The sequence below is a fragment of the Chelonus insularis genome, unplaced genomic scaffold, assembly GCF_013357705.1.
Source record: "Chelonus insularis isolate UGA/USDA-ARS -01 unplaced genomic scaffold, ASM1335770v1 contig_110_pilon, whole genome shotgun sequence".
Classification (NCBI taxonomy): Eukaryota; Metazoa; Arthropoda; class Insecta; order Hymenoptera; family Braconidae; genus Chelonus; species Chelonus insularis.
In genome coordinates, this window is record NW_023276351.1 from 69,948 (window position 1) to 83,235 (window position 13,288).

Below are 13,288 nucleotides of genomic sequence, written 5' to 3' on the forward strand. Positions count from 1 at the left end.
AACATTGATTATTATTACGAGAAATGCAAACATTAACTGTAGGTTTATATTGTTTACTAATAATAATTTGCAGGTAGATAGTAGTTCTGCATAAGAATTATTTTTAATTGTTATTAAATACTCCCGACAAATTGATCTGTTTAAATTAATTATGGTAATATATTCTTTATATATAATGGATACATTCTGATGAATATGCTCTTGCATAAGTGTGTGTTTTATCATTATCGATATTTTATCAATGCAAAAAAGTTGAAATTATTAATGAAGGAATGTTTTCTTTCATTTTTTTACAATTATACTTTATTGTTTATTATTTAGATTTTTGTGTCATTATAATCTATGTTTGACGAAATACGAAAAATTTGGTCGATATTCTTTTGTCATTCAATTCCGATTATTATAAAACATTATATTTTATTAACAAAAAATGCAATATATTATAATGAGGTGAATTAAACGAATTATTAATGCTTGGCAGTAAAAAAATGAATGTTTGAAGATAATTTTGATACGAAACGTTCTAAATTTAGGGTTCAATATCGACAAACTTTATGTATCAGTATAACATTTGTTGTTATGTCATTTATTATTTCTATGTCATGTTATTTAATTATTTAATTTTATTTGAGAATTATAAGTCATATTTCCATAATCTTAAAATAAAGTGTTAATCATACTATCATAATAACAATTATCGCTATTTTGTTTTCTTTTCTTTTATTGCTTTTATTATATTTATATTATAAACATAAATAGATAAAACTTTATAATAACGAATATTGATGTGTTGATAATCATTTCTAGCTTGGGCAAAAATAATTATACAGTATTTTTCATGTTATAAACTAAAGCACATTTATCTAATGACGTGTAAGTATTCTAACTAATTAGATATGTGATACGGAAATGTTAACAGGAAAGAATGTAGTGTGCAATTATTAAATTTTACTTGTTAAATTCAGGAATTCCGTTATCTATTTGAAATGACAATTAACTTGATTATGTTTAAGTATTATTGCAAAATTAGAGAAAACCTTCAATTAATAAATATTTGAAATAACTGATAATTTTTTGCAATCTGTTTTTGCAAACAGTTGATGAGTTGTTTAACTATATCATATTAGTCAACAATAAAATGACCATTTATTACACTGTAAGTTAAAAAAATTTCTACGTACTAATAAAGTAAATGACCATATTTTCTTAATAATTTGTAAAATAATCCTTAGCTTAATTTCTATTTCCAATCATGTTCAGATTCATAATTTCAATGAATTTCTACAAATGAAAATTTCCATAAAATATTTTTTAAGTACATTTATTTTGAAATATTTGCCTCAAATGAGTTTATCTTAAACACACTAGCTGTGAAATATTGAAATAAATGACAGATTAAAAAATGTAAAATTATTTCTAAAGTATAAAATAACTTTTGTTGATAAGGAATAATCGATTATTTTTACAGTCAGATATTCTATTTTTGCATTGGAGGTCATTGTGAATTCATGTGTACAAATTGTGAAAAAGTGTGAAGCCCTATACTAAAATGATAATCTTTTTAGAGGTAATGATGAGGGTTCCGTTTGTTAATGAATATTTTTTGCAACCTATCACGTGTTAAAGACTTTAATTTTGATGTTTTTCTGACAATCCTTGAGTCAATTGTAACTGTGGCATTGATACGTAATAATACGACGTAAATCAGTAAGACCGAAAAAATAAGCATTCGTTTTATAAATAACGTTTTTTATAAAAATAAGTTTATTTTCGTGTTATGATGTAGAGTAGAGTCCACATTAGAATTTAAAGAATGTTGAATTAAAAAATTTGAACGGAAGTAGTGATTAAATGCGCACGCATCGATAGTTAACACAAGTAGTATGGCGCTAGTAATCACAGAAGAAGAAAAATAGTGTGAAAAATAATGCCAAGTGGACCAACCGGAAGCTGAATTGATGAGAAAGTATGAGAAGAAGAATACGTCTAGTATCAGGGTGAAATAGAAAAGGCACGAAAGGAACTAGAAGTGTTGGCTACTAGGGAAAAGTAAATAAAAAGTGTGTCGTTGATACATATGGTGGAGGTTAAGTCGCGTATGAATGTGTACGATAGTGTGGTGTAGTGCGCGCGACGGTAGCAGAACAAGAGAGATTAGAGAAACGACAAGAGAATAGGAAGAGAAACGTTGGACGCCATCTTGTGATAGGCGGTTACCGTGGAGTGCAGAGACACCGTGGAGCGAGTCTACGGTATAGAAGAAAAAAAGTAGCTTGTGAGTAACTCGCGTATCACGCGTACGGGAATATACTCAAAAGAAGAGGTTGACGGAGCAATAGTTGCCTGATGGATAGAAAAGATCAAAATAATAGGATCGTAGTCAGACAGTACCGGGAAGTGGGTTTAAACGTGTTCACATCGTGAGAGAGGGAAGAAAAAGCAGACCCGGCTGAAGAGGAGGGTTGAAGGATAACACGAAAAGAAAGAGAAAAATATAGAGTGCGCACACGATTCTAACACCTACAGAAAATAGCATAGGTGAAAGAGACGAACTGTAGTTCGTTTCATCATTGAGTGTACTGTTCTAATATTCGAATAATTGGCTAGTGGTAGTTTGTTCTGACGAGCTCTTACATTCTCCGTGCCTTCTCCACAGGCGGGTGGAGCGGCCGGTACGCGATTTTAATCTGGTTAGTGGACACGTGCGCGCCGCGCGACTACTCCAGTCAGGCTTCGCCAATCTGGTTTGGCTAACAAGATTCGCGTGGACGCGTGGGTTGATAAAACCCGGCGCACGATATCGCCAGCTCACGATACTACTTTAGCAGCAGAAGAAACGAGAGAAGGTGCGAATGGTTTTATTTATTAAGTTACAGGACGTGACTTATTTTTTTATACATATAATTCCATTCACGGACGTGTGGAATCAGTGATTTTGTTTTCTGACACTCCCCGATTTCCTATACTCTGCTTTTGTTGCTATTGCTGCATGGTGCTGCTATTACTACTGCTTATCATTTCCCCTGTGATACGTGCAGTGAATAGAGAGGGAGATTCCGGAAAACGAGTGGGAGAGTGCCTGTAGTCTGAGCGAAAGGGCGAGTATGTTCGGAGCAGTACAGTGTTCAAGCGAGAAAGAAAGAGAGAGGGAGCAAATGGCTGAGTGAGACAGAACTAGACGGCGTGAGTGAGAGCACGGTGGGTTACCACACCCAACCGCGCCGGGAGCCAAGTGAACGAGAAGCAGAACATACGCGACAGGGTGAGGGACCCAAAGACCACCGGGTGGTCATCGGGTCTCACCGAACAGTTTTTAAGTGTTGCATTTCACTACTCTTCACTCCAACAATTTGTCTCATTTCCTTCATGTTTTCGTCTGTGACGGTGATTTAACTAAGAGTTCTCCTTTAAATACTCATTAATGATCGTGACTTGACGTTATACTTTTGATGTAGTGTTCGAGCAAATGTTCGCAAATGGTCAAGTTATATTGCCGTATTAAATAAATCAGAAATATCGGAAATCAAACTTCTATCATTCTTTCATAATTTCACAAACGACCAGACAAAACGTTTACACATATATTACGCGGTGAAAATACGCGCGCGCTTACTTAATTCCTCTTTCATCATTCTCATTATCTATCGCTTGTTCGCTTACATTATATGACACATATAAATAAGTGAATTAATTTTCAATACAAGTGCAAGTTCAACAGTAATTGCACTAATAGGTCAAAAAATATCGTCCTACATCCGTCCGTCAAAGAGCATTTGATTTTTTAAATAAATGTATTTGTTTTTTGCTTAGTGATTGCCTTCTCTCGTGCACGCGGGTGATTGATGTATCATCAAGGTGTATTTCTGCTGAGTGAAGAAGCCAATTCATCAGTGAAAATATATTGTTAAAATAAACATAAAGTGAAACCGATAGCTAAGTGAAGTGAAATAGTGTTCAGGATAACCAAGTGCACTGCTGGCAGTTGCAATAACGACGACAACGTTGCTCATCACCGTGGCATCAAGATAATATCGGCCGAAACGAGGCAGCCGAGCAGCAGCCGCCTCCTGCCTGCATCAAACGCTTGGCAGCTGAGCAGGCATACTCTATTCGCGAACTCGCGCTACCTCTTTTTTTCCTCCCTCCGAGGATTTTGCTGCCCTAAATCATGGCGTGCTGTCTGTCGGAAGAGGCTAAGGAACAGAAACGAATCAACCAAGAAATTGAGCGGCAACTTCGGAGGGACAAACGAGATGCCAGGCGGGAACTTAAACTTCTGCTTCTTGGTAAATTTATTTTTCATATTTCAACTTGTACATTTCATTATACTTAATTATTTATTCACTTTCATTATCGAACTGTTTATCTAACATCAATCTTATATTCCGCTTCAGCTGTTTTATTTCATACATTTTTCAGTATTTATAATGGTTTTACATTTTTTTGCTCCAAAATATTTTATCATCAAAAAATTCAAGTTGTTCATTGTGCTCTTTTTATTATGGATTTTATAGATTATTTTTGAAACTGAAAAAAACAACTGTTGATTCATTTAATTGTTCTAGATATTTTAATCACATCAGAAGATGTTTTATTTACAATTAGATCATTTAACAATTCTAACGACAATGAATTAATTTGTAATCAGTAGTTTTTCTCTCAATTTTAATATCATACCTGAAAATATTGCATTTAGTTCATATTATCACTTTTTCTATCAATTAGTTCGATGAATAGAAATATTCTTTGTAGATAATTTTTATAAAGGTTATTATTTATTAGTGTATACTGATTTACAATTAACAAATTCCTATATAAGATTCAAAATTATTTAATTATACTTGAAAAAAATTTCTGCATCATCAATTCTATTGAATATACTTCATCCATCGATAATGAAAGAACGTGAAACAACGGTGTGTTTATTTGTATAAAATTCTGACCACGTGCCTTTGAGATTATGATTCACGTGGGGTTGAATAGTTTTGTGAAACACATGTGCTTATATTATTGGATTAAATCCGAGTACTTATACTCTCTTTTCTTATTTTAACTTACAATAGAAAATTTGAAAGTTTAAATTTCAATATTTTTGTATGAAAAGAACTTTGAAATTAGTCATCTTTTGGAGTAGTACTCTTCAGATGACTAATATTAACCAATGATAATAATTTTCGATTTTATTGTAATAAATTATTATTAACTTCCCATTAGGAAGTTATTGTAATTGGGTCGATTGGTGAAGTTTAAATTTTTAATCATATCTCTACGTTTCAAGATATTTGCAAGCATGCTGACATATTTTTAGAATGATGTGTGTACGTATGTATGTATGTACGGACGTCAGCATTTTTTTCGTTTTCGATATCTTAAGAACGGATCAAGACATCAACTTCAACCAAAATTAATTCGAAAGATATTATTATAAAGAAGATCTGAAAGAAATTTGAACGAATTCGATAGAGCCGTTCTTTTTTTATAACAAAATAACTAATAAGAAAATGAAAAGATTAGCTATTTAAAATACTTTTAAGCCAAACAATAACAATTTCATTTGAAAATTAAGTCGATATTGACTAGACATTATTGTTCACAACCAAATATGACTCTTAACAATTACGCATTGTTTATAACAATATGAATTTGTTATAAACAATTGAAAATTGTATTTATCGATTAACTGATGCGTATATCACATGGATTCGGATGTTTTCAATAAAATAATATTATTAATGATGAAATATGACTCGTAAAAATTACATATTGTTTATAACAATACGAATTTGTTATAAACAAATAAAAATTGTATTTATTGAATAAGTAATGTGTATATCACATGTATTTGAATGTTTTCAACAAACATTGATTACAACTATTTAAATTTGTTATAAACAATTACTAATGGGAAGTTCGTCGTGTTAGCACAGACAAAGTGTGCTCAGACCTATTTTTTTTTTTACAGTATCTTTTATTATTTGAAAAAATAAGATAACAATTAATTGTTAAGCTTTTGAGTTTTCTTTATTGGGTATTAGAGACAAAACTCATTGAAATTTAATATGCTTAACCTTGCAATTTAGTTGTAAATAATTATTTAACCAAACTGATACATTGGCACCATCATGTGCTATAAGTAATGATTTTTTTAAACACTTATTAACTTATATTATGAATTGATTATTCTAATTATGCTTGAAAAAATTACTTCTATTAACAAAGTATGAGTAAAAAATGCTTGATAACATTTGTTTCTAATTTCAATATACTTAATATTTTTACCTTCATCCAAAGTAACGTAAATCGATATGTAAAATTGTTTTCGGGAATTATCCTTCATAGATGATTTACTAACATTTTTAAAAATTCATTAATTTGTAAAAAGGCATAGCAAATATCGCAGTTTTAAGGTGAAATTAAATACTATTGGAATCAGTTGTAGTAGTAGTAAATCATTTATTTGAATTGTATGCCAAGTATTGCTCGGCGTTTTACAATACTTCCGCCTTGCAAGTTTACATAAAAGAAAAAAATTTTTACATAACAAATAACAAACAGTAATATATAATTAAATTAAATCACCCTTCAACCATTCACCACTTTTACACTCATTCCAGAGCAAGTTGATAACGCTCATCCTCAACGGCATTACACTCCTCCCTCGCACTCCATCCCTTTACGTTATTCCTTATTTATTTATTTTCATTTTTATTTTTCCTTTTATTATTTTTGCTTTTCACTTCTTACGTTACATCTCTCATTCTTTGTTCTACTATCTTTGGTTTGATTTCCTCCCAATTTGCGTTTTTATCACTTTCTCACTTTAGAACTTTACAAACTTCCTCTCTCACACCTTCTCATTCATGTTACATCTCTTATCGCTACTCTCTCTTTGTTTCACTCCTGCTTTACACACTCATTTAGTTCTGCTTTTTGGTGCAACTCTTATTTATTCACTGCCCCCCCCCATTTTCTCTATAGCCAGTTTTTTACTTTCCTCAATTCTGATTAACTTTTTATTGGAATCAGTTGTATATTTTACCTAAAATTATAAAAATGATGTAACTATTAAGTAATAGAGAAGGCAACTTTTAATTAAAAAACAAATAATAAATGCAAATAATAAAATTTATGACGAAAGTAGAAAACAATATTACCCATGTATAATACACACACTGGATGAATATGTCAACTTAGGATTCTATTGTATTGGCATGTTTTCCGTAATTTTTTATGCCCTAATTGCTGTTATCATAGCATTAGCAATTAGTGTGAATCTCTCGCTAGTGGAAGTCAGTAAGCTAATGGTAGCGTTAAACGCACTCGAGAATAAATAGTAAAACGTTAAGAAGTTAATTAAAAAGAAATAGGGTAAGCTTACAAATTTTTATAAAAACAAGAGATAAAAAAAGTACCGGGTTATTATTATTCTCGAAATGATGGATATAAAGTTGAAGCCTTTATATGTAAAAAATTGTTTGTGTATATATAATAAGAATTGAACGTCGCGGATAAATAATTTCTAAATTTACTTATTCCAATGATTGAACACTGTAATTTTTACTACGATTTCATTTCAATAAATTTTATTTTTTAGTCCAGAAAAAATAGTATTAGATTTACTCTAAAATAGAATAATTTTTGTCATTGTTTCATAAAAACTAAAAAATAGCATTTTAATGGATAGAGATGAAAATATTAATACAAAAACTGTAATTTAAAACTTTCATTATATCATTTTTAATACTGTAATTTTAGTTTAAGGTAAAAGTACCAAATACCGACCATCTAAGGTTTTTGAAGTTCAATTTGATTATATTGAGAAAATGAGAGTAGAAAATTCAAATTAACCGATACTTTTGATTTCAAAAAAGGTCAATGAATCGTTATTCATTATTGTTGATAACTTTTATTGATGAGCAATATTTAAAAAAATATTTTTAAGTAAGTCCTTCTCAAAACTTGACAATGAGCCCATTAACGACCACAAAACTGCCCGTTTCCATACACCGACCATCCATAGCCCGAATACCAACCAGGACCTTTTTTGAGTTAAATTCTTTACATATCAATTTTGATATCTAAGAGTTCACAATCAATTCACTGATAACAACTAGTCAATTTTCAAGTCAGTCACCAATATTTATCAATTTACAAATAGTAAAAAAATAATCAACTCTCACTGATTCAATAGTCCACTTAAAATTCGTTTGTAGAACACTTAACACTTTTGATTTAAATATGCTTCCGCGAATGTCATAGAACAAATGATGAAATTTTTCTGCTCTACTTCAAGAAAAAGATTTTCAAATTATTTTTTAAGTAGTAGGGGATAGGAAAAATTTATAACATGCATTTTCATTGGTTGAAGAGATGACAAAAAAATGCCGAAAAATTTCCCAAGTACAGTCGTGGCTATTCATAGTAATGTAAAATTAAGAAACTAAGGAACGAAATGAAGAAAAAATTGTCTGCAGAAATAAACTTAATCTTTGAAAGACGCGTGGAAATTTCACTTCATTAAATATATTAAATGTAATGTTCATATAGAAAAACGCTTCTAGACATAGGCCGGTCGCTTTACGGCCTACTATAAACATCTGACCGCCCGGACGAACACTGTCTATGTTCAAAAAACACAATTTTTTGTGTCAAGTTTAACAATAAATAGAAACACTTTTTCTAGGTCGTAAATTGGCATACGGTTTCTTTATGCAATATTAAAAATAAAAAATAATCTAATTTTAGTATTGTTCTAACAGATATATAATTTTTTAATTTTTTTAAGCAACGTTCGAATCGCCCCTATACTGACCATTGGTCGTTATAAGGAAAAATCATGATTCTAATGATGCCTATTTCCGACCACAATATTTTATTAATTTTCAACTAAAAACATTATCAGTTTCGAATAGTAAATTCTTCCTCAGTGACTTAATAGTAAATCAACCCAAAATATTCATAACATCAACTATTAATAAATTATATATGAAATTATCGCATTTTCTTTTAGAGGTCCATTTTAAGAATTTCGACGATTAAATCTGTAGAAACGGGCTTTTGTCAACTTGAGTATTTTTTTTTAAATATAAAAAAAAAAATTATCAGGATTTTTAGGGCAGGAAATGATAATTATATAATTAATATACGTATTTCATATAGAAAAATATATCTATAGACCTTTTTTAATTAGATATTCACGAATAAATTTAATGGTTGGGTTTAGGCACTAGGTCGGCAATAGGACACTTTCCCTTAAAACAAAAGTTAGAAAATTTTAATTTACACCAAAAATATGTTTTAAGACTTCCAAATTATCATTGCACTGCAAATCGAAATGCATTAAAATAATACACTTTAAACTCAATATTAAATCGCTGTATACAAACTATGGAGCCTTTTAGTTATTTTATATATATTTAAAGATGGTATGTGTTAATGTCTTGTATATGATAGTTTTTAATACACGGAGAGAATTTTTTCTCTAAATGTAAGTGCAAAAATGACAAGCCCACGTTTCCAAATTTATAAGTAAAAATATTTCTGTTCAACAGTGAAGTTTGCGTTGTCGTAAGTAATTCTTTTACTAAGACACCTTTTAAGTCACAAGTTTACTTACAAAAACTTAAAATTTACTATCAAACAGAAATATTTTTACTTATAAATTTCGAAACGTGGGCTTGTTACTTTTTGTTAGATTTAGTGAAAAAATTCTCTCCGTGTACATACACTGAAAAATGAAGATGTAGACATATTTTCAAGTTATATTTTTTATTCTTCAAAAAAGAATCAATTTTTTTTTTCTAAGTTTTCATGATACAGTATACCATAGACATTATGTGACAATTTCAATACATTGTGTATATTTATTTTTGTATTATTCCTTATTTTATTACTTTTGACATCTCCTTTTTATATGTTGATTTTTGAAACATTTTATGATACCAATGGACACGAACATTCAAATTTAGCAAATGAGATTAAATGTTATATTAAGCATTGTAAATTTAGTTGGAATATATTATTGGCTATGACAAACCGATTCAGTAGTAATCAATGATAATAAATGATAGAAAATTTAGTAATGAATAATCGCAATTAAAGCTACTTTTCGTGAAATATAGATAATAAGGAATAGATAATAAGTTGTTCAAGAAAATATCAAATTCACTATATTTTCCAAATAAGGTTAACCAAAAGGTATAGAAATAATCTTGAAATAGCTATTTTTCGTAGTCATAAGTGAATAACGTATACCATCATCACTGATGAATTTAGATTCGTAGTAAAAAAAAAAATATTAATACACTGGAAATTGAAGTGTGTTAAAAATGAACACACATAAACATGTTCAATGTTAACTACCATAAACAAACCGTAGAAGTCTTGTAGTTGTTCTTCATACACGTTTGTTTATACCAGTTAACATTGAGTACGTTTATGTGTGTTCATTGTACTATAGTTCGATTCGCAGGGCAGGATTGGATACAACATCACAGCTACTCTCCAAAGACTCAAAAAGTAAATTCGATTAGAGTTGTATTCGATATGTAACTTAATGTAATTAAGTCATCATGTCTAAAAATTCACACATGTAGTATAGTTTGTTAATAGCGTTAGACATGTAACACACATCAAATAAATGAATCTCAAACATATGTGAATGATCTCAGATTCGCAGTGTGGATCCGTTCGTTCTACAAGTTCCAAATCAGGCTCTTATTATTTTTAATTATATATATTATTTTCATTATAGCACCGAATATCAACCGACTACCTAAATTTGGCCGCTTTATTATTTAATGAGTAACTGTATAGAAAATAATTCTGTATGTATTTTTATTATAAACATATATAGATTAATTGCTAGTGGCTTGTGGCTAGTTGAAGAGAAAAATTATCAATTGTTTTTAATTTTGAAAAAAAAAATTAATTAAGTCGAAAGCTAGATCATCCAATCAATTGTTGGAAACCTTAAAATCAATGCTTGTAACAAATAAACTTACTTATGATAAGAATAATATTATCCAATCGTAATCATTCTTTGCGAATCATTTATGTTTTTCTTAACCCGAATGATCTCATGATTTTTGTTGTTATTTCTATATTTTATGAAAAAAATTACAAAATATTGTAGTCAAAAACAGGGATCGTAAAATGTTTTATGCATCCGAATATCGACCACTGACCAATATTAGGGTATACGGAGAAGATAATGTTCTTCTAATCTCGACGGGTTAGACGAAATTATGCAAAAACTTGCAGAAATTTGAAATTTATCTATTTTAAAATGAAAATTTTCTAATTATTACTGTACTATTATTTTAAATTGTCAACTTCCCAGTGGAAATGTATGATAATAGGACCGATTTTGCGAATCCCAAATTTTGACATATCTTCACGTTTCAACATCCTCAGAGTCGAATACGACAATTTTTCAGTAGACATCTTTGTGTATTACCATATGTATGTATGTTCGTACGTGCGTTCGAAATTATTTTTCGTCTCAATTATCTCGGGAACAAAAAATTATTATATTGACTTAAGTTGAGGTCTTGGTCTGTTTAATTTTTTTTTTCTCAAAGCATTAATAATCATAATACTAATATAATAAACAAATAGATACCAATTATTATCATACATAATTGTTTCAACTGATGAACAATACTGACAAAATTAAAAAAAGTTTTTACATTTATTTTGTACATATGAATTAATATAGCTATCCTCAATGGGCCGATAATCGGTGCCTGTCTAATATGTTCAAAATTTAATTAATAGAACAAACAGAAAAAGAATAAGAGAAATTTTGATTAAAAACAATTAAAATTATTTATTAGACGATTGAAGTGGACTTTAATAATTAGTATTAAAATAGTTAATCTAAGATAAAGTAAGATGTAGAGAGCTGGTTTCACGTCGAGGTGATCGTAGATCAGTGTTGAATGAAAATTAAGAGACTGAAGCAGTTGAATCCTAAAAGGATATGTGAATTGGTATTCTTTTCGTAGAGAATGAAACGTATGCCCAAAAGTAGACACAGCATTGAACCAACATTTTTAATTGAACTTTAGTAGAATTGAATCAAGTGGTTCTGTCAGCAGAAGTTCTAAATAAACTACAACGACACAGTGCACTCGTTGGAACCTTTTGAAAGACTGACTCATTTCTTCTTTAAGATGTCTTTGATAGAGAACCAAACGTCTTTTTCTTTGTCCTGATTATGCGTCGATCATAGACTCATGTGCTGGTACAATCATCAGAAAAGTAAATAAAAGTATCAACAGACGAATATAAACTGATACATAAGTATACATGAAAGTACTTGAAAAAGACTCTCAACAAAAACCTTAGACTAAATATATTGGTTAAAAATTTTAGTTTTAGCTTAATAATTTTATTAAAAATAAGAGAATGGTTTTAATGTAACAATACAAAATCATTATTTTAAACAGTGCCATTACGTTATGTTTTGTTCTTTATAAAAATATTATTAATTATTAAAAATACTCAATCAAAATTTAAAGGAAAATTACATTCTTACTAATTGTTTCGGGTGGGATTCGAACCTACAATCTCCAAGCTTACGCATGACTTGGAGCTTATACCTCAACTTACTTGACTATTCATTTTCATTCAATAAATTATAATTATACACTTAAATATATCCATCGATGCAATTTTTTTAAAGATTAATATCAGTTATATTTTTACTACAAAGTTCGATACAATGAAATTCTTATTATTTTAAAACTTATACGAGAAAAAGGCGCAAAAATGTATTTTGAAAAATATATAGAGGTAAAAAAATGAGAGATTTCTGGACCTTGATTTATTGGATAAAGATCTAAAATGTAAGGGACGAAGTAACAGAGAATCCATTGCAATAAATTATTTCAATAAATAAAATATGTTCATAATTTAAAATATCATAATATCTTTGCGGTCAGTACAACAAAACAGACATTTGATATAAATAGTCGAAAGTAAATTTTTATTGAAATCTGCAAAAATTATAAATATTTCATATGATTTTTTTTTGTAATGTAAATAAAAATATATTTTTGTCAAGTTTTCTGCTGATTTCAAAGGAAACCTTATAAGGATTGTTACAGTCGCCCGATCAGGGCTCGATTAGGTTAAACAAGAGATTCAATAGGTAAGATCTTCATAATAATTACGTTAAAATCTACTTGGGCTGAGTAAAGGGTTCCCTAGAATGGTTACGATAAGGTAATCAAGTCAGAGTCGGATCGGGATGAATATATTATAAGGGTTTGTCTAGGAAAGT

General features: G+C 29.5%; 1 protein-coding gene across 11 annotated transcripts in view; it reads left to right on the forward strand.

The window, feature by feature from the left end:
- The first annotated feature begins 1,828 nt into the window (after positions 1-1,828).
- LOC118067749 (G protein alpha q subunit) overlaps positions 1,829-13,288 on the forward strand; it is a 32,832-nt gene continuing 21,372 nt past the window's right edge. For 2 of the 11 annotated variants that reach the window (XM_035085292.1, XM_035085534.1), the window contains exon 1: positions 1,843-4,286. In XM_035085292.1, the coding sequence (XP_034941183.1) occupies positions 4,169-4,286 (118 nt within the window). In that variant the 5' untranslated portion in view covers positions 1,843-4,168. Of the gene's footprint in view, positions 4,287-13,288 lie in introns of all 11 variants that reach the window. The other 9 variants (XM_035084864.1, XM_035084707.1, XM_035084950.1 and 6 more) reach the window with 9 other exon arrangements.